General features: G+C 40.8%; 1 protein-coding gene across 1 annotated transcript in view; it reads left to right on the top strand.

Moving 5' to 3' along the window:
- The window catches only part of GrlHz (Gustatory receptor-like Holozoa), a 55,406-nt gene extending 50,348 nt beyond the window's left edge, over positions 1-5,058 (top strand). The window contains exons 10-11 of the mRNA XM_080281223.1: positions 1,492-1,662; positions 4,861-5,058. Coding sequence (XP_080137349.1) covers positions 1,492-1,662; positions 4,861-5,058 — 369 coding nt within the window. The remainder of the gene's footprint in view (positions 1-1,491; positions 1,663-4,860) is intronic.
- The last annotated feature ends 17,578 nt before the right edge of the window (positions 5,059-22,636 follow it).

Genomic DNA, 22,636 nt, shown 5'->3' with positions numbered 1-22,636 from the left:
AATTTTGTGTTTGTAATGACTTGCCTTGGAATGTAACATTTCCCTGTTTACCAGAGAAATTGTTGGCTCTCAAGTGTTTTGTGTTTTCTCTATGTTTGTGTTTTATATCCTGGTGATTAGTTTTTGTCAGGGGATAGCATCAAAGGCATTGTGCAGGTTTTGCAGAGTTGGTGCCATGTTATGCTTGTTGTAAGAGGTCAGACAGTAAGGTATTTGCCAAGTGAAGTGCTCTGAATCTGTATTGTGAAGGAGGAAGGGGACATTCAGTTATTTTGAATGGTGTGCTAAGTAGTGTTGTGGGTCTGTACAAAGATGGGAGTGTTGGGTCTTTGTTTGGCTTAAGTATAGTGATGATTGTTTCGTGTTTATAAGCACTGGGAATGCCACAGTGTGCATATGAGTTGTTGCTGTTGTTTGTGAGGGTTTGGATGCTTTGTGGTTCAAAATAATTCAGATGCAGGTTTGCTGATAACATCTTGTCCTATGCTTGTAGAGTTCTTTGTTTTCTTGATATGTTGTGTGTCTGTTCTGGAGTGAAGGGGATTGCATTGTGATTGGGCAGAAAGGACTGCCTGTGTTGAGAGGGTTGTTTTTCATACTCAGTGCGTGTTGGTGTTAAGTGACATCTTGTTTGCACAGTGGTTTATGAGTACCAGGCATGTCCATTCGTTTTTTGTAGGAAGGACTGTCTTAGGTGTTGGAAGTGAAGGCGGCGTGGGTCTTTGAAGTGTATGTTTGTGATTTACTGATGTTAAATATTGAGCTGAGGGGAGGTCTGTGGAATAACAGTGTTGTTGCAAAGGTCTTCCAGTTTCCTATTTTCTTTGTACTAATTTTCTTGTTGATCTCATATTATATTTCTTGGAGCCTTGTGATGATATCTTATGTCTGCGGGAGAGATGAGTTTTGTTTAAGTCTGTCACATTGTCCCATGAGGTGGGCAATCTCTAATGTAAAATTTAGGTTGTAGTGGCTTCTGCTGCCTCATGGAATGTGGCATTGTCTGTGCTGAATATGATGTTGAACTTCATATTTTTCTGTGCCAGTAATGTTGGTAATGGGAGTGTTATGTAGTGTGCAGAAATACTGTTTTGTTTCTTCATTGAGTTTTGTCCAGTCTGCTTTCTTGTAGTTTGTGAATGTGAGGCATAATTGTAGTGTTAATGATGGTGAGATGATATGTAGTGAGTTTTTTAACAGTACAGTTCAGTAGTTTGACATAGTTTGCACTGTATTACTTACTTTTCCTGACCTGAATAAAATAATGTAGTGACAGGAAGAATGTGATAAGTATGGTGCCTTCTGACTGAAGGGGAGAAAAAGATTCTTACTTTCATTCATAACTACAGCATTAAAGAGGGTTGTCATCTGTTATGAGTTCAGTTGTGAAGGATAGGTCCCAGTAAACCTTCACATATAGGTACAGAAGCACAAGACCTTAAAATTGATTACTTATAACCAGGACTTGCTATATCTCAGCATTATTTCCAGCATGAGGGAAGGGTGTTAGATGTATCAAGTGGCTTCATGAAAAAGGATAACTTCACAAAGAGCCTTCGTTATGTTGCCATGATAGTGAACCTAGTGCCATGGCTGGTGCTGCTGCTTATGCCACTCTTCACAGCTGCCAGGGTCACCAGCAGCTATCGGGCGCTGTGTAAGGTTAGTTGTCAGCCAGAATTAGTATGGTAGTGTCACTTCTTTCCTAGCATATATTGTGATTACATTTGCATTTTTAACCCCATCCATTCAGGCAACACTTTTTTCCCTCCCAGTCTCTTCACATGATTACATTTACATTTACATTTTCATGCCACACCATAGACTAACATCTGTATGTTAAAGTTGGCACTAACACTCCTTCATGTTAGCCTCGCACTGCTGCAACACTCAAGCCTTTGTTTTTTATCAAGGCCTTCATTGCAGTAGCTGCCCTCCTTCCATGTGTCACTCTACTTTCCACTTCTTTTGCACATTTTCCTCTCTTTTCTATTATTGTACCCAGGTATTTGAACTCTTACCAATTCCAGTCTCTCTTCATTCACTGTAACATCACACTGGGATTCGCATTCTCTCGCAACAACCATCACTTTACTCTTTTCTACATTTACTTTCCAGGCACGATGCTCACAGACATCTACAAAACTCTGCACTAGTCTACCAAGCTCCTATCTGGTATTTGCAAGTAACACTGCATCATCAGCATTCAGCAACTTTGAGATATTCCAGCCATCACCATTCATTAACAACACCATCCCTCTCTCCATTACTCGTGTTTTTACTTTACTCGTGTTTTTACTTCTCTCATTACCCCATTCATATATATATATATTGAACAACCATGAGGACATCACACAACCTTGTCGCACACCCACACTGATCATGAACCATTCACTTAAATGCCCATTTACCCTTACACATGCCTCACTACCATCATAAAAACTCTTGATGGCACCTAGCAACTTACCATCTACACCGCACATGCACAAAACCTTCCACAATCCTTCTCTGTCTACTTTGTTATATGCTTTTTCCAGATCCGTAAATGCCATAAACACCTTATAAATCCTTCTCATTCGCCTTTCCACTATCTGTCTTACTGCAAATTTGTGATCGACACATCCTCTGCCACTCCAAAAGCCACCCTGTTCATCACTCACTAGGACTTCTGATATCTCTCTTACTTTCTCTGTAATAATTCTTCCATATACCTTCCCTACAACACTCAGTAGACTTATGTCACAATAATTTTTGCACTCACTTTGCTCCCCTTTATTTTTGTACAGGGGTACAATCACAGCCATTTTCCACTCTGCTGCACAGTTTCACTCGTCCATACCTTCTTACATGTCTCCAACAAGCATTTCATTCTGCTCTCTCCACCACACTTAATCATCTCTGCATACACTTCATCAACCCCAGCTGCTTTCCCATTTTTCAGCTGCTTCACAACATTCTTAACCTCTGTGAGTGTCACGTTTCCTGGCACTGCATTCCTTCTCTGTACAGCCTCAAAATGTTTAACCAATATAAGATGCATTCTATATGCCCACAGTACCTGATGCTACCTTACTGTGATAAACTAGGAACAGCTTGGGGAGCATGGGCAGCATTCCTGGATCCACCCATGATCACTGAAAAAATGTTTATGTACTAGCCTGCTGTATAAATACCTGCAAGTTTTACAGCCTGCTATCATTAATGTTTGGAAAATTAGAATTTAGACTTTTCCATAGTTCTCATAATGTACATAAAGGTAGACGGTGTTACAGTATTCATGCATATTTAATTATGTCCAAATAATTCATGCACTGGTCAAAAATACAATAAGCACTATTACATAGGCAGTGGTAGTGATCATATAATATGTGAAAATTATAATGTAGCATAACCATACCTTGGTTAGGAAAATATCCACACAGATGATCATAACTGACTGAAGTATTATTTACCATTTTTTTTTTCTTAATCTCTTTGGTTTATCTTGCCTAATGTGTTGAATATGGGGTTCAGAAATCAGCACTGTGACTGGCTCATTTGAAAAAAAAAAAAAGTGTGTCCCAAGACCATGACTTCAGCCAAACGAGTTAATTTGAGTAAGTTGTGAATTTGAGTAAGTTGTGAATTTGTGCTTAAGATCATCTCAAGCCCAACTTCCACATTTGACTTAAGCCTTGTTCTTGCATATAGGGCTTAATGTCTTTCACAGCCTGATTTTCAATCCCTAGATACAGAGCATGTGTAGATCATGAATTGAACCTGATAACCATCGTTCCAACCTGTGTTCAGTCATAGCAGTTTACTTTAAATAACTTGGTAAAGTACAGGCGGTTCCTATTTTATTAATGGTCAGCTTAAGTTTTTTTTTTACTTAACAATGGCAGAATCTGTACTTCAGAATTTAAATTTTGATCTTTTCCTGGGCTAGCGATGTGAGGTATGATACTCTCTTGTGTTACTAGGCAGTGGCAGCAAGCTAAGTCCCAGTCTTCCCAGGCGGTTGCTAGTGTAAACAGTCGATGCTCCGATGCTCTACAGTGTTCTGTGTTGCCAGTGTGTGTGTGTGTGTGTGTGTGTGTGTGTGTGTGTGTGTGTGTGTGTGTGTGTGTGTGTGTGTGTGTGTGTTTTTTAATAACCCCCAGTATCTGTGTTGAGTTTTGTGCATCCATCATTTCTACAAAATACCCATCTGTCTCTCGTGCTACTGGTGAGGAGAAGAAGAGGAAAGCAATTACTTTTGAGAGGAAACTTGAGATAATTGCCCAGCATGAAGATAACAAGCTTGTTGGGTCCTGGTCATTTTGGCCATAAGTCATTTAGGCCATAACGTCCAAACTGGGAAACAGCTGAATCACCTAATGGCCTAAATAACATAAGTTAATGATTTTGCCCAACTGTAGGCTAATGCAAGTGTTCTAAGCTCAGTTAAGGTAAGCATGGTTAGACTGTGAAGTTTGGTTGGTTAGGTGTATTAAATGTATTTTCAACATACGATAAATTCCACTTACCATCAGTTTCTCTGAACGTAACCTAGTCGTAAGTAGGGACCACCTATATTGTGTTGTTAAACAGATTAAGTCTGTAGGTTACAAACACATGTTTTTCTTCTCCTCTGGGCAAGTTGTTGAATCATTGTTAGTTTTATTTTGTTTTGTTTTATTAGCAGTCCTTAATTTGCTGATCTTTCTCACTGATTTGTTACTCACATAAACAGTTCATCCTCCCATAACCACATGCATTATGAGTATTGATAATGCAATGTTCTGTCCACATTCTGCAGATTTTCAAAGTCCTTTATTTGTTGTCTGATGCTCCTTGTCCATATTCAACAAGTTTTCAGAGTCCGTTTGTTCCCCATAGGCTGGCAGTCAGCTCCACGGTCGCCCCTTTGGTTACCAGTCTACACCACAGATGGATATTGACTCATTCCTCCTCTACGTGTCGAGCCTACACCTGCAGGCAAAGATTCTGTGGGTCCCTATACGTACTTACTTCATTGTCTCTGTTGTCGTTCTGGCATCTGTGTCATTTCTTATTCTGGGTTATCTCTATTTTTAATCCCATCAGACTGAGGTTGTACATTACAGTTAAGTCCACATTGTAAGTTTTTTTTTATGTACATGTTTGCTGTAGGGTCCACAGTAAGCTACAAAAATTTTACCCATGAAGACTCAGGCCACCAGTCAGTGCCACATAGGGAAATGAACTCATTCCTCTCCTATATGTTGAGTCTGCATTTGCAAGCTAAGATACTGGCATCTAGGGGATATTTTCATTTTTAAGATTCTTTCTCAGCTTCATGGCATTCTCATGTATGCCTCTGCTGATAATGCAGTTAAGGCCATGTTATTCAAATTGTGAATATGCTGGTGTGGATAGGCCCCCAGTTTTTTATGATGATTTTTTATTCAGGTAAGGATAAAACATGTCTATCCTTTTTGTGTTGTTGCAGTTACACAGATATCCAGTACAGATGTTCCATACTGGTAAATTTATCTGTGTCTATCCATAGCCAGATGCTGAAATAATCTGGAAAGGGGTGGCCGCAAATGAATCATCACCATGTCACCCTATCCTCAATCGTCAGGCTGCCCACTTTCCAACTCACTCCCCCTCATTCATATGCCTCTCCATCCCATCCCTTCATCTCATTGTGGGTGTTCCCTTTCCCTTTCCTCCCCTCCATCTCACTCACATACATTCTTCTAGTCATTCTTTCATTCTTCATTCTCTCCACTTAGCTGAACCACCTCAGAGTACTTGTAATTATTTCTGACACTTCCACATCAACACCATAATGCTCTTTTTCCCTCCGTACTTCCACATGCTCCTCTCAAATAACTCATTTCCACTTCTCACTTCATTGAATTGTGTCCCTCTAACTGAGTTGAAGCTTCACTTCCATACCTTGGAGAGGGGATTAGAATATTGTCTTGTAGTGTCTGTTTTTAAAATATTTTAGTTATGCAGTCATACTCCTCTGTTCCCTATCTTTGCTTCTAGGGCAGGTAAATGGCGATAAAAAATTAGGGACTTGCCCATACCTCTGCAGTTGCTAAACTAAAGGTTGCAAAGTACTAGGTCTTACTGTAACGTTTCAGATTTTAAAGAATAGTAATGAACACAGTGACACATTCCATATGTGCAGTAATGGGAGTCACCATAAGTTACTGAAAGCAGAAGTTACATGTAAAGAACTCATCCAGTGTTTCAACTGCCAGATACAGTAATCAAGTTGGAACAGGCCTGTGTATGTTGGCTGTAACTACTTAAATACTGTGATATCTTGTTACCTGTTATTCTTGCCATTTCCAGACAGTTTTACTCATTTCAGGAGAGACTTTTCAAATTAGAGGGTTTAAACTTAGTCTTCATTAACCCCTTCACTACGAAGGTACTCTCTGTAAAATCATTTGGGTGAAGCAAGAATAAAATTAAAACTACATAATCAAATTTTAGCAATTAGTGTTGTTTGGTAATCGATAGTAAACTCTCAGTTATCTGTCAGGGCATCATCTAGCAGGTGTTAACACCTGTCACAGCAATTAGGACTGAATTTTTAAAATTCCACAGGAAGCCCCAAAATCAAAATCTGTGCCATTTGTTAGGAGTCCCAGCAACCAAACAATTCAGCAGCATGAGTCTTATCACCAAAACACTGCCATGAGCCTCATTACCAAAGCACTGCTTTTGATGTTGCCAAATTTGGCAACCGTGTCTCGAATTTTTTTGCCTGTATGTCTCTGTCTTTTGTTTTCTTCTCATGTTCAGTATTAAATATATCTACAGTATGCACAGTATATCCCTCCTCAGTACATTTCATATTCTTTTTCCTCATGTATCATGTCCCAAAATGACAATGTGGCAGTCCCCCCCCCCCTGCACCTCCTCCAAGGCTGCCACTCCACACTGTCTCCAGTACTGGACACCGTATGGCAGTGGTGCTTGAGCTGGAGTTTGTCCCGTTTTTCATTTTCCCTGCCCTGCTTTGTATTGTACTGGTGTCATAGCTTCTGCTGGCTTGTATCACTATGGCACCACCTCTTGCCAAGCATCCCAGGAAGGTCCTATCTCTCAGAAAGAAGTGGGATATTATTAGGAAACTGGATGAGGGATAGACAGTGAGTTAAATGGTTGAATTTTTTAGTGTCCTATATGTGACCCTGCAGGACATCAAGAAAGTATGAGAATGAATCATATAGTATGGGATTAAATATGGACAGACATCCTGACTTTCTGATTGGAAAATGATGACCACACCCAAGCACCTGGATTTACACCAGGCAGTGTTGAAGTGGTACTTGCAGCAGTGGAGCAGTGGTGTTATGGTGCAGGTGGTGGAGGTCAAAGATGTGGCAGCCAAGTTTGCTAGAAACCTGGTCATAAGTGCCACTAATAGGGGCCAGATGGAGGCCCTCCTGTTGTTCTCAAGAACTGTGCTTCTGTGCTTACACCCTGCCTAGACAAACTCTTTTGCCTTTGGCTATCAATCTTGAACCTTTCCTTCTTGCTGGAAGTTTGCTCTCATTCAGCCAGTCCCAAAGAAGGGTGACCGTTCCCAACCCTCTAACTATCGTCCAGTTGCTTTAACATCCTGTTTCTCAAAAGTTTTTGAGTCAATTCTTAATAGAAAAATTTGAAAGCATCTTTCCTATCACAACCTTCTTTCTGATCGTCAATATGGGTTCCGCCGGGAATGCTCCACTGGCGATCTTGTCACCTACCTTTCAGACTCCTGGTCATCCTCCTTTCAGGACTTTGGCGAAAGCTTTGCCATTGCACTTGACATCTCAAAGGCTTTCGATCGAGTCTGGCATAAATTTTTAATTTCCAAACTGCCCTCTTACGGTTTCTATTCTTCTATCTGTGCCTTCATCTCCAGCTTCCTTTCTGGTCGTTCTATAGCTGCTGTTGTAGACGGCCATTTTCTCCTAGATCTGTTAACAGTGGTGTTCCTCAGGGCTCTGTCCTATCACCAACTCTCTTCCTTTTATTGATCAATGACCTTCTAAGCTGTACATCTAACCCTATCCACTCATACGCTGATGACTCCACCCTTCACCTTTCCATTTGGTTCCCACAACATCCATCTCAGCAGTTACTTCAACAAACAAGGGATGAGGCTATGGCATGCCTAATGTCTGACTTGGCTCGTATCTTTGACTGTGGTAAAAATAATCTGGTTATTTTTAATGCATCAAAGACTCAGTTTTTACACCTATCAACCCAACAAAATCTTCCACAGGTATACCCACTAATGTTTAATAATATTTAGCTTAATCCTGCATCATCCTTGAACATGCTTGGGGTTTCATTTACTCGGGACTTATCTTGGAAAGATCATATTACATCTCTTGTAAAATCTGCATCCAAGAGATTAGGTGTGCTAAACCGACTCCATTCCTTCTTTACCCCTGCACAATTGTTGACTCTATACAGAGGTTTTATCCACCCCTGTGTGGAGCACAACTCTCATGTGTGGGGAGGCTCCCCACATACAGCTCTTCTCAATAGGGTGGAGTCAAAGGCTTTTCGTTTCATTAACTCTCCCCCTCTTACTGACTCCCTTCAACCTCTGTCTCTTCGTCGTACTGTTGCATCTTTATCTCTCTTCTGTCGCCACTTCAATTGTCACTGCTCCTTTGAACTGTCTGCATGCATTCCTCCACCTCTACGACTGGCCCGTAGCACCCGTCTAGCTGCAAACTCTGATCCCTTCTCTGTCCAGCTCTCTAATGCAAGAGTTAACTGTTACTCCCAGTCCTTCATTTATGCAACAGGTCAACTCTGGAACTGTCTCCCTCTGTCTGTATTTCCTGCTTTCTATGATCTCCAGTCTTTCAAACACAGTGTGTCCAGGCATCTCGAAATGATCGGATCTTGAATATGGCTCTTTCTTGTATTTTGTTTTTCTCTTGGAAAGAACAGTTTTGCGGACTCGCAGCCTTTGGTTCCTTCTTCTGCACATAAAAAATAAATAAATAAATAATCACATGGGTGTTACTGTATTAAGAAATTCTCCCTGAACTCTGGTGAGTTTATTCCCCCTAATGTCCCATGATTTATTTCTTTTACTCATGCCTCACCTGTCTCTCTCATGCTTGGTTAGGTCTAAATATCCTCTTTCTGTCTGCCTTGCTAACCTGCCTCGCCTTGCCTGACTGCCTTTGAGTATTGGGTGTACAGTGTGTTGCAATACATTGTACCGTAGAGTACAGTACAATGACATTTCATCATGCTCATTACAGTATTCAGGAGTGCTTTTCTATGTTCGAACAGTTATACAGTACAGTTATAAGGTTTTATGGGGGATTGGGGAGGGTAGTGCATCAGTTTCTGTCAGTATTTAACCTTCTGTCACCCCTTTGGCTGCTACATGCTGGATAATTGAAAGTTTACTGTATGTGCTGTACTGGTCATAAACTTAATGCTCCTTATCTATGCCATCAGTTATGGATTTATTAGAGGTTTATTTTATGTATAGTAATGGCATTTAGTAGATTATAATTTTGATGTACTGTATTGCAGTGGTACTGTATGGAGTGTTTCCTAAACTTGTCTTCTGTTGAAGGTAATGAGTAGAGAATGATGTTGTGTTGACTGATCCTACCTGTAAATACTTACATGTGCTGTGGTGGATCTGGATTTTTAGTTATATTGGCCTCTTTGCTATGACGAATGATGTTTTCCTGCTGTCCTCAGACAATTTTATTCCATTTTGAAGAGACTTTTTTAACTGGAGGGTTTACCAGGTTTATTTAGCCTTCATTAGCCCCTTCAGTACTAAATATTGTATTCATTTTAAGGTGACTGTTGCAGGAATAAATGATAAAAGATGTTATTGTAGTGAAGGGGTTAAAGAATCTCATGTAATCATTGTTTACTGCATTGTCTTTTCTTCAAATTTGTCTTCAGCTTGTATCAGTGTTCCTCAAACATCACTTGTGTTAAAGTACTGTATTTTACCATAGAGAGTGGTGTTGGAGAAGGGTATCTTCACATGGTGGCATCAGTATGACTGGTTGGTTCTGCTTCTTGGTTATAATACGTCCTTCTCTTCCTTATCCCTGGAAAGAGGGATGGTGGAGTGCAGAAGGACAGCTTCAGCCTATGTTCCACTGGGCTCCCATTTAGATGAGCCTGAGGCCACAACAACAACAGCATCCAGAGAGAAACGTGTGGCCAACCTGAGTGTATGCATCAACTGTCTGTCTGTGGGCTTCTCCTTTTGTATTTTTAAGTTTTGTAGGACATGAACAGGAGAGAAATTGCAAATGTGATTTTTGATGTTTTGTGATGAATTTTTGCACATATCCCCAAATGATAAGGTTAGGGTGTAGCTTCATATTCATCTGTGCCGAGAGTCCTCATTAGTATTTTGTTGTTGTTTTTTTAATAGCCTAAATAAGTTACAAATGTGCCTATTAGAGTTTCTGCTGCTGCCTATAAAACCAGTTTCCGGTTTTGTCCAAGTTCCAGTTACCATCATCATCATCATCTAATCCTGTGTTGCCCCATGGGGAGCATAGGAACCTGGGGCTAGGCAAGTTGGTCCTGACATTTAAGATGAGAATGACCAGTCTCACACATCCCTGAGTGGCAATACATGAGCAATAAACCCCAACCACTCCTGGATATAAACCCACACAGGCTCACTCCAATTGGAGGACCATAATTACCCACCAAATTATCGGGCGCCATAATTTGGTTATAACTTTGGCAAAACTGTGATGAAATGCCTCCGTTTGCTAGAGGATTTCTCAAGAAAAAATGCCATCTATCATTTTCTTTTAGCATGGTGTTATTCTCTATTTTCTGTCATATCCTCAGTGAATAGAATGGTTATGCTGTTAGAAATTCTCCAAAGGCCTGTTATACTCAAAGACCTTCATCAACATAATGTCCCTGACTTCAGGCTCGTGAATGCTGGCATGATCTATGACTTAGTAGGAGCAAACAGCAAAATCCTAAGACTTTTTTTTATTTTGAAGAAGATGTGTTAATATGCCTCTGATTGACAGAGGATTACCAATCCAGTTTTTAAAGTGATCGCAGGCTATACACATTCATGGGTGAATTCTGTGTCTTTTAGATGCAGTTGTGAATACTTGGCAGATAGTCAGTTCATTGACTGTCCAATTGAAAAGGGGGTACCATACCCTTGTCATGTGCTTCTCAGTACATAATTTGATCAGCCAGCATGAACCCTTGTCCATTCCTTAGCCTCATTTACATTTCATTTATAACAAGCCTTGGCCATGCTGACTTGAGGGAATCTTGAATGCCTGATGGCTGATATCCAGGCTGATTTGCAGCAGTCCTGGTTGTTATTCTGAGATCATTATATATGACCACTTCCCATGTCTTCAGTCAGTCCCTAGGCACTCAGCATGTACAGTACTGTACTTGCATATCCCTAATCCCCCTCAGCCAGTTATTTCTCATTCGGCTCACAAGCTGTACCATCTCATTTTTCTTTGTCATATTTCCTGCATTTAACAAATAAGCAAGAGCCTGAGTACTGTATTATGGTTATTACCAGTATATACAATCATTTATTTTTAATACGTTGGCCTTTCCTGATTTCTGAGTAATATATACACACATATACTTTTAAGTATGACTGAACTGATAAAAGTGGATGAATATTTCTTTCATTATTGGTTACTTACATTTTTAAAACATGGGGGCTCATAAAGTGTTGTTTGGTTGGAGGTTTTGGATGGCTGTGATGGTTGTGTTTCTGTTGAGGAGGAGGGATGTTAGTGAGGCATTCTGTGTAGTACTGGGAGGTTGTTCATTTCTGATGGGGGCCAATGCAACATAAAGTGTCTTGGGTGAGATGGAGAGAGATGCCTTTAATTGATGCACCTATGTACCAAGATAGCAGAGTTGTACAGATCCACAAATGTTGTTCAGCTCTTGTCCACCTCCTGAAAGTAGGATGGTAGGCTGCAGCATCTGCACAAAACCCCATTCCAGAGACCCTTCCTGTAGTGAAAGAGCATAAAGAAGTTTGTCTCTAATCATTTCATTATTAGACATCTCTTCTAATATGAGAAGGAGTGTCAGGTGGTTGCAAGAATAATATATGAAAGATGTAGTGAAGGGGTTGTCTTTCATTTAGTGACATATTTAGTATTTCATTGATCTTTCTTTCACTTGAGGAGAGACTGTCCAAATTAAGGTAGTGTGGTGCAGCTTTCGCCAACTCTTTCAGTACAATTGATATCCCCTAAGCTGAATACAGTTGTCAAGAGGTAACATGAGTAAATCAGTAGAATGTGTTGCCCAAATGTAGGGGTCAGCAAGGACTTATAACCAGAATACTGTTCTTAATCATATCCCAACTATCTTAACCTGATTTACTTATTTTTGTTTTCATACATTGTCTCTATCTATCTATAGCCCGTCGCCCTAATCCTGCAAAGGGTGGCCGCAGACAAAACACCTCCAAGTCACTCTGTCACCCACCATTTGACTCTCCTCCCCCCAACTCACCCCCCCCCTCCCTCATATGCCTCTCAACTCCATCCCTCCACCTTATCCTCGGTCTACCCCTCCCTCTCCCTCCCTCCACCTCATCCTCGGTCTACCCCTCCCTCTCCCTCCCTCCACCTCACCTACATACACCCTCTTAGTCAGTCTTTCATTCTCCATTCTCTCCACATGTCCAAACCACCTCAGTGTATTTCTCCTAATCTTTTCAACCACATCCACATCTACCCCACAACGTTCCTTCACTTCTTCATTCGTCAACCTGTCCCTCCACGTCACTCCACATGCTCCTCTCAAGTAACTCATTTCCACTGCTCTCACTCTTGACTTGTTCCCCTCTTGCAAGGTCCACGCCTCGCTTCCATACGTCAGGGTAGGGATCACAATACCATCATGCAGTAACTTCTTAACTTCCATACTCACCTCCCTATTTCTCATCACTGTACCAACAACCTTTCTTCCCTGCTGTACCCTTTCCCGTACTTCATCCCCCAAAGTTCCATCCTTACTCATCACACTACCCAAGTACTTGAATGCACTCACATTCTCCATATCCTCACCATCCAACCTCACTGCACACTCTGTGACTTCATTCCTCTCAAACACCATAACTTTACTTTTGTTTACATTAACTTTCAGCTTCCTCCTCCTACACACTGTCCCAGATTCATTCACCAAACCTTGCAATTCCCATTCATCTTCACTCAACAATACTGTATCATCAGCAAACAGCAACACCGGAAGCTTCCAAATCTCACCCTCATTCATTAGGGCCACCCCCACATCCACTACCCTACCTTGCACCTCCTTTACAACCCCATCCATATATTGTACCTTACTGTAATAACACCACACTTCAGGAAGCATGTTGGTAGGAGGTGGCAGCCATCATTCACTCACCTGATGTAGTGCTGCCTACTTCATCCTTCCTCTTTCTCATTCTGTTTTTGTGTGTCCTCCTCTCTTCCTACTTCTCTCTTTTCTCTCACTTTTTACTACTCTTCTTTCCACTTCAGGTGGCTCTACACTGAGTGACAAGCCTAATAGTTTCCTGTAACCCAGACAGCCATGTATAATGCTGGACAGTAACCATATGAACAAATCAAGGAGTGAAGTGGAGTCTACTATGGTGCCGCTTTTAACTGAGGGAAGAGATGCAGATGCTGTGTCCATCCAGGAATGAAACCTCCACACTTTTCCCGGTGCCTCACTGTGGCAAGGTGTTGCTGGGCACAAGGGAACATTGGTACACAGCGCAGGGTGGTCCTGCAAGGATGGTTGCTTGCCTGTGGTTGATGAGTCTGCTCAGTCAGACAGACTAGGGTTGACCAACAACAGCAGAAACTTGAGGAGACACTAATAGAATCTATAAGTATAATATTTCAGTCTCATCTTCAGAGGAAAATTTTACTTTTCATTATTCAGTAGTATCCTGTGTGTGTCAGAATCATTAGTCTCCCTTCTGTTGTAGACAGCACTAGGCTGTTGCAAGTGCCTTCCCACCATACAGTAAGCCCTTGTTATATATCACATAATTTGATGTTCTTTTTTCTTAATAAGTCTGAGTCTATAGTGAATTACAAACCCACTTTAAAAACTTTTCACCAGTTTACCTCAGGTTTGCAGGACATGTTTTCTTGAAAAGTTTGAATATTATGGAACACATCCCTGGCTTGTAATATGGATTGCCTGTACAGTAAACCACTTTGTCCTAAAAACTAATGGATTTTAGATCCACACATTTTAGGCTGAAGTTTTCCAAGATGTTGTCTGTCTTATCTTTCATCCCCTTCCAGCTGTGGCAGACATGTATTGCCTCCAAGTCTGTAGGCTCTGTGTTTACCTTTAGCCAGGTGCCGTAATCCCAAAGGTGTTGGCCATGAGCACATTGCCTTCATGTCGCCCTGTACCCCTGTAGGCAACCGTCCGTCCCATCTCGTACTACCCATATTCATCAATCTCTCCACCCCATTCCGTCATGTCACCGTCGGCTATCCCCTCTCCCTCAAAAAGTACTGTATTTTCATTTTATATGTATAAAATATATTGTGTTGTGCTAATTTTGATGCTAGTGCTAAAACTGTTTACCATTAGTATCTTTCATATAAGGCGTAGAGTGTATGCCAGTCATATTTTTAAAGATTTATGCAAGCGCTTCAGTTATATCTTAAAAACTGCAGGGTGCTTAATCATTAGATTTTTTTTTCCCTTTTTTTAATGATTTTTCTTTTTTTACATAGTACTGTATATGATTTTCATTTAGAGTCCTTTGCTGGTGTTTCTGTAGGGTACTGCTGTAATGGAAGTTTTTCTAATATTGTAACTTTTCATGATGAGTGCATTATGTAGAAATACTGATGTATATCCAGTATATTATTACATATATTGTAATAAGCAGGAATTGCTGAGCAAAATGAATATGGCATAAATACAGTCTTACTATATTCGAGAGACTAGAGCCGCTAGACACTTAGCACAGAGCAGAATGATTATCGATGCCATATTGTAATTTATAATGCCGATAGCACTGATATTGCAAAGTATTACAAATGAGGGAGCATAGCACGCAAAATACGGTATTGTACTGTATAGAAATTCTGTAATACATGTCCAGTGTGACAAATGCTAGCTCCCACAGTATTTGAGGAGGCATGGTCTAAGCTTTATACATGAGGAGGGAGGGAAAGGATGTACTATATTGTTCAGTATATAAAGCTGCAGTAGCATGGTGGTCGTGTTTTCATCTTGTGATGCATGTGCCTTGACTGAAGGGTTCGAACTCAGACCTTGGCAGACATAAATTGGATGCAGGTAATATGTCATTTCATATGATAATATATGTGTGTACTGGTTAGTTTTACCGATGAAATACATTGTATACAGACTTACACATAATCTTAGCCATTACAAAATTTCAACTTTCATATGCATCACTTCCAACAGACAACTTTTCTCTATTTGTGTTTTGCCATCATGGGGTAGGGATTAATTTTAGCTATCACATTCCCTCCAAGAAGATCTGTTTTACATTGGACCTGCTGTATATGGACTGATGCAGGTAATTTACTGTATTGTATACAACTGGTAACATAGTGTCCCAGTTAGATACATAATATTTTATCTGAAATGAAATGTGAAATTTTGTTAAAATTATGAGTTTTGAAAGTTAGGCATTAACCCCCATTACAGTATACAGCACTTCCCTACGATGCATGTTTCCCATGTGATTCACGTGTTATATGATGAGCTGATGTTCAGGTTCATAAAATTAGCATAGCACAAATAGAACATACAGAATGTGAAATATGGTCCGAAAATGTCCCAGGTGTGGCATTTTCTATCACTGTGCAAGTATGTTGAAATACCATGAAGTATGTTGGATGAGATGAGCCACACTTGCCCCTGGTGGATAAGGGTCAATTTTCAGCATCAAACCATTCCACGTTAAGAGGATTCATAGAAATACTTGCCATACATTAATGAAAAGCTACACGCAAGTAATTATATCTGTCTGATTATGAATGAAGGAAATTGGAAGTCTCTTGGTGTCCCCTTTTTGTTTATGAGAGACTGTGTGGAACATACTGATGTTATCAGCTGGTTACTGACTATTTGACATGAAAACAAACATTAGCATGAGTCAAAGTACACCATATTTAACCTCATTATGATCTGGGCATAACTGTTTTGAATGATTTTTTTTTTCTTTTTTAACTCTAAAGTGAAATAGAAATGTGTGATATGTGTGAACAGTTAACACATACGATCAGCTGTTCAGTGTGTGGAAAAACATAAAAAACAAAACATGACATCTCCATATGTTCTGTGCATTACAAGTCTGAGCGATAATTAAAATTTTTTTGTGTTCTAACATGACAGACATTGAGTGATGTGTGTGGACAGTAGCATAAACATCCAGTCAGCAGATTTATGAGCATGTGCTTGGCAGGAAAACATGAAAACAGAACATAACATCACAATGTGATCTGTACATTCTAGTTCTGAATGCTGGTTAATATTTTTTAGCTCTAAAATGACAAAAAGACACTGTGATTAGGGTAATCCAGTACAGCAAATATACTTATCATTATGTTTATCAATTTCTGGTATTTTTAAGTCCAGTGTGAGGAGGTAGGGCAGGCTCAGGTGGATAATTGGGGTGATGATGGGAAAATTTGGGGAAAACAAACTTTATACTGATGTCCTTTTATTTGTACAGTGCAAAATTATTGATAAACAGACTGTACAAGGATGTATTTTCTGTTGTAATCAGACTTTCACCAGACATTTTTATTTATCTTACAAAGGATCTGTAGTAGAGATGATTACAGTAATTAAGGCTGTTAGGTGGGGGCACACACCATCCACTCACTCGATGTAGTGCTGCTCTCAGATGCCTGCCCGTTCCTCTCTTCCTTTCTTCTTTCCTGCCTTCCCATTTTGAATTTCTTTCGTTTGTTCTTTCCTCTTCCTTCTGTCTATGGGTGACTCTACACTGGATGGTAAGCCTAATGGTTTCCTGTACACCAGGAAACCATTTATTATGGTGGGTGGATTATTTTTTTTATTCATTTGCTTTTCCTTCCTCTGTTCTGTTGTTAAAAAAATATATATATATATATATATATATATATAGTGTTACGGAACAGAGAAAGATAATGTACACTTTAAGTGAGAATACTAATAATCACTACTGTCCCGTAAAGATCCAGGTTCAAAATAAAAGAGTTAGGTAAAATTACAAGTTAAAGTTTAATGCTCAAACTAACAGCAAAACATTCAGGACTCATAAGGATAATGTAATGGCAAATAAACAGGTTAAATATATGGTTAACTGCAATAGCCTCTGTTAACACGAAATTAGCGAGAGTAAATTTATCTAAGTCAGCCCTGATAAAATGAAAATACACCAGGTAATGCTTAGTGAATGCCAGATAAATTATTACAGATACAAACTATTATCAAAAATGACTGACATAAAATCCAACATTAATCAAAAACCTCACTAGGCCCAAGAATTAACTTTATGCTACACAGTACAAGAAAAAATGCAACAACACTTATACTCAAATTACACACAGCTGCTAGATGTTTGGAGATTTCTTGAGCACTCACAATAATAATATCTGTACAGGGGAGGACAGAGATGTGAACAAAATGAGGAGCAGATCTAAGTGGCAATGATGCAGAGACTGAGCTCATTATATAGGGGCCAGCAGAGCTTGATACAACTTGTAAGAAGGACGCGCAAATGAAGTCATGGGGACAAAGAGCTGAAAATCCTGCTCTGAACTCCAGAAATGACGACTTACTCTACTATAACGGTAGAAGGGGGGAACTGAGGCAGAACACGCTCGTGATCAAACATGCAGCATACTGTGCGTTAAAATTACACAAAGGATGATGAAATCATAGGCTATGTAACAATATATATATGTATATATATATATATATATATTCATTCATTCATTCATTGCCAGACGCCCTGTATCCCAAACGGGGTGGCCAAGGGCTTAGAGTTAATTGTTTTACAGGGAGGGGCACTAATCCTCCACCAACCCCACTTGACACGTAGGGAGAACGTCATGCCAACAGCATCTGGTGTTCCCAGGCGGTCACCCATCCAAGTACTAACCAGACCCAACATTGCTTAATATATATATGTTGTTTATCATGGTACTTGAAGCCCTTTCACGTGACTTTAGAAACGGACTCCCGTGGGAGTTGTTGTATGCTGATGATTTGGTGTTGATTGCAGAGAATGAAAGGGAGGCGGAGGAAAGGTTTAGGAAGTGAAGAGATGGTATGGGGCAAAAGGGTTTAAGGGTAAATGCAGATAAAACAAAAGTGATGATATCTAGGGTTGGTGGCGGTACTGTCAAAGACGAGGGAGAGTGGCCATGTGCAGTTTGCCACAAGGGCGTGGGAAGTAATTCCATCTTGTGCGGTGTGTGTGATAAATGGGTGCATAAGAGATGTAGTGGTATCAGAGGTAGACTGCGAGATAATGCTGATTTTATGTGTACGGCGTGCCGGGGTGAGCAGGTGGAGATCGTCAGACGTGAAAGAATTGAACTTGCTGGTGAATCTCTTGAGTGTGTGGAAGAGTTTTGTTATTTAGGAGACATGTTGTGTGCTGGAGGTGGGGCTGGAGCTAGCTCTGTGGCTAGGGTGAGAAGTGGTTGGAAGAAGTTCAGGGAGCTCTTGCCTCTCCTGACATTGAGGGGGCTCTCCCTACGTGCTAAGGGGTCTTTGTATGCAGCGTGTGTTAGGAGTGTAATGCTGTATGGCAGTGAGACCTGGGCAGTGAAGGAGGAAGACATTCGCCGGCTCAGACGTACAGAAATGACAATGATTAGGTGGATGTGCAGTGCGTCCCTGCGTCCAAGGCCTGGAGGGGCTGGGTTTACAATGGAAGAGTTGAGAGGTAGGATGGGACTGGAGTGTATTGGTGTTGTGATGAGGAGAGGTAGATTGAGGTGGTTTGGACATGTGGAGAGGATGGGGGATGATAGTTGGGTGAGGAAGGTGAGAAGTGTTAATATTGGGGGTGGGGTTATGAGGGGTAGACCGAGAAAGACATGGGACGAGGTCATTAAGTGTGACCTTAGGGTTAAGGGACTGATCAGGGAGGCTGCAATGGATCGTGCAGCATGGAGAGCCGCCATTAGGTGACCAAGGCCGACACATGCAAGCATGTTGGAGCCTTTAAAAACGAAAACGATATATATATATATATATATATATATATATATATATAACCAAATTATGGTGGCTGGTGGTCTAGTGGGTAATTAAGGCGTTCCAGTCGGATTGAGCCGATGCAGGTTTATATCCAAGGGATGGTTGGGGTTTATTGTTCACGTAATACCACTCATTGATGAGTGAGACTGGTAACTCTCATCTTAAATGTCAGGATGAACTTGCCTAGCCCCGTGCTCCTGTGCACCTTAGGGGGCAACACTGGAGTAGATGGGTGGATGGATGAATCTAACCCTTCCAGTGCAGATGAGGGATGCTGTTCTGTAGTGGCACAATATAGCTGGCTGGCTCCACTGCCCATTTGCACAAACATCCTCAACTCCTTCTCTGTCCTCTGCAGGGAGGACAGTATGCTGCAGAAGAATGTAGCTTCAGCCTATAGGCTACTGGACCTGCATTCAGATGAGTGTGGGGTTGCAGCAGCAGCAGTCTAATCCATTGAGCTCAAAGTCTGTATGCTGGATGAACTTGTTTGGTGGCATGAAGAATAAATGAAAATACATCATTGCAGTGAGGGGATTAAAACTAGTGACCGTCCTCATGCTGCTGCTGCTGCTGCCACACATCCAGTAATAGTAATAATCATCTTGAACCAGCTTTGATTCATATGAGAGTTGTGTGAACATTTTGAGCCTGGGGACATCTTTTCATTTTTTTCTTGCTGGAAAGGGCTCCCTTCACACAGCCACCTCAGCTCACACCCGGTTCCCTCAAAGAAGGATGGTGGACTACAGGAAAGGGCAGCTTCAGTCTGCATTCTACCTGGTTGACACCCATATCAACATGAGGCCACAATGATGACAGTGATAGAACAACAAGAACAACTTGAGCTTGTTTACCATAGTGAATGAAAATAAGAAAGAACTCAATGATAGTAAATGTGTATGAGAGAGAGAGAGAGAGAGAATGGCACCTGAACATACAGAGTCAAGAGAGAATATTCACTGAACATACAGAGTCAAGTATGTTGAATCAGTCCCTTTTATTGTACAGTATACAGTTTCCCCAGTGGTTGCTTGTTGCTTTATACAGGATTCTTCCCCTCTAAATCTATTTTATATAAGTGACTAGTACTGTATATTAAAAGCTATTTTATACCAGAAGTCTATAAAATGTTGCATAAAGTAATTAGTTTTTTTAGGTAATCATTTAGTCTTTGAACACTACCATTAAACATCTTGAAACATTCTCAGTGCCAGTGAGATTATGCATATTCAGCATTTACAGTTGGTGAAATCAGATTACCCTTACGCATACAGTATATTTCAAATCAAAGGCCACTTGGAGGACTTTGCTCTTGTAATGCCCAATCTGGCAACTCTGTGATGGTGCCTTGTGACACCTCCACATGCGCAGTTGAGGGTTACCAGCATAGAATATCTTTAACAACAAATAGATTTCTCACTGCTTGGTTTTTATTAGTGATTGAGAAGCGGTATTTCTGGGTCATAGTTAACAAATGAGTGACCATCCTACCATTCTCATTCTTATTAATTTACCAAGAAAATAAAGAAAAAATTTAACGGCTCCCAGAAGAGAGACTCAGAGACGGCTCACACAATTCACTTAAAACAGCCGGATCGTTCACGAACGACACATCCCGCCACTGTCGCGAGGGGAAGGATGGAGGGCAGGTAGCAACCAGCAGCCTCCATCACTGACCAAGGATGACCCAGAAGAGCCATCCAGCGAACCTGAGCTTATCTAAGCTCGTTTTGCCGTGCAGTACCCTTCATCATTCATCGTCATCACGGCCCCCATCATCATCATCATCATCATACAGGTACAATAAACGCTAGTAACTGCATTATTATACTGTATTTTCATAGTATACGCCAATATATAATCAATTTATGATTTCAAATATATTTATGAGTAATGCATTGTAGTGTCAGTGGTTCTTAGGCTACACAATTACTGGTAAATGTCATTTTCTGGAAGCCGTCAAGAATGAGCGAATTTCAAGAATCAGCGAGGCGGTGGTGTGTGTGTGTGTGTATATATATATATATATATATATATATATATATATATATATATATATATATAATCAGTACTTCAATATTCCCTCAACAATCCGACGTCATGGCCAAAGTCATGTCCGAGTAGTGACAATATCCAGATAATGAACAATCCCCCCACTATGCCCGCACCCTACCCATACCCAACCTCCAACCTATACCTAACCTATTTTTACAGTACCTCTGCATTTTTTGGCAGATTTTTCCAGTCATTCAGGCATATTTAGACATGAAAACTTTTGGCTCTCCCCTTAACCCCTTAACCGCGGGTATTGTTTTGGTCTGACTGTCCTCTCCCGCGGGGGTTTCAGCCAAATGTAAACAAACCTTTAAACCTTAATAACTCTGCACAGAATAAAGCTAGAGAAAAAAATAAGGTACCATTAGAAAGTACAAACCTTCAGCTTTCCATTGATGTAGGTTTCATGACTTCGTTGACTTTCACAGGACAGGGAGAGCCGTTAGAAGTGAGGGGTGTGAAATAACTATTTTACGCCCCACACACCAGTACCAAATGCCAACCACTCTCTCATAATAGTAATATAAACATATATGAACACTGTACATACGATAAACACCCACTCTGTGTTCACTGAGGTAGGTAAAAGGCACTTCCCTGCGGCTGCGCCCGCTCTTCACTGCGGCTGCGCCTCACTTCACTGCGGCGGCACCCGCTCACTGACGTTTCCTGCGATCTTTTCATTATTTCTAACTTCTAATATTATTTTACATATAATATGGGCAATGTACATTATATTTACAATGCACTTATTACTATATTGCGTCACTGGCGCATCACAGAATTACATAAGTGCCGCAGAATTCCACAAGTGCCGCAGATTCTCTTATTACAATATCACTTATTATACTGGCCAATATTTCCTTTATTTTCTAGGCAAAATATCCCTTATTACTACATTATCCATTATACAATTATTGGCAAAGCACGTCACTGTCGCATCACTATATATCACTGTCACTTTCAGTATTTACTCAGAGAGTGGTACTCGGCAAAGCACGGAGTTACACATAGAGCGACTTGGCATTCAAGGCACTGGTGTGTGCTCATTTTTCTCGTCGTAGGCCTTCGTGTGGTGGTTGAACATACTCTGCAGCGGCCCTGTGACAACCTGCCGCCTGCTTTAGGAGGCAATTTCACAAGCTGGTGCCGGCTCATGTAATTGCGGCACTCAAGACGGTCAGGTTGTGTGTCAGAGTGTCGCCTCAGGATCAATGCCGTCACCTGACCAAATCGTTCAAGTAGCTGCTGAACGACAGTCTTGGAAAACTGTCTCAGTGATGGTTGCCTTATGCAAGACTTGTGTCTTGTAAAGAATGAAGGCATTGAGCATGCA

This window comes from Coenobita brevimanus, chromosome 88 (genome assembly GCF_032717465.1).
Source record: "Coenobita brevimanus isolate Jiangsu-jjx chromosome 88, ASM3271746v2, whole genome shotgun sequence".
Lineage (NCBI taxonomy): Eukaryota > Metazoa > Arthropoda > Malacostraca > Decapoda > Coenobitidae > Coenobita > Coenobita brevimanus.
Note: the sequence above shows the minus strand (reverse complement) of the source record. Positions and strands in the feature narration are given on the sequence as shown.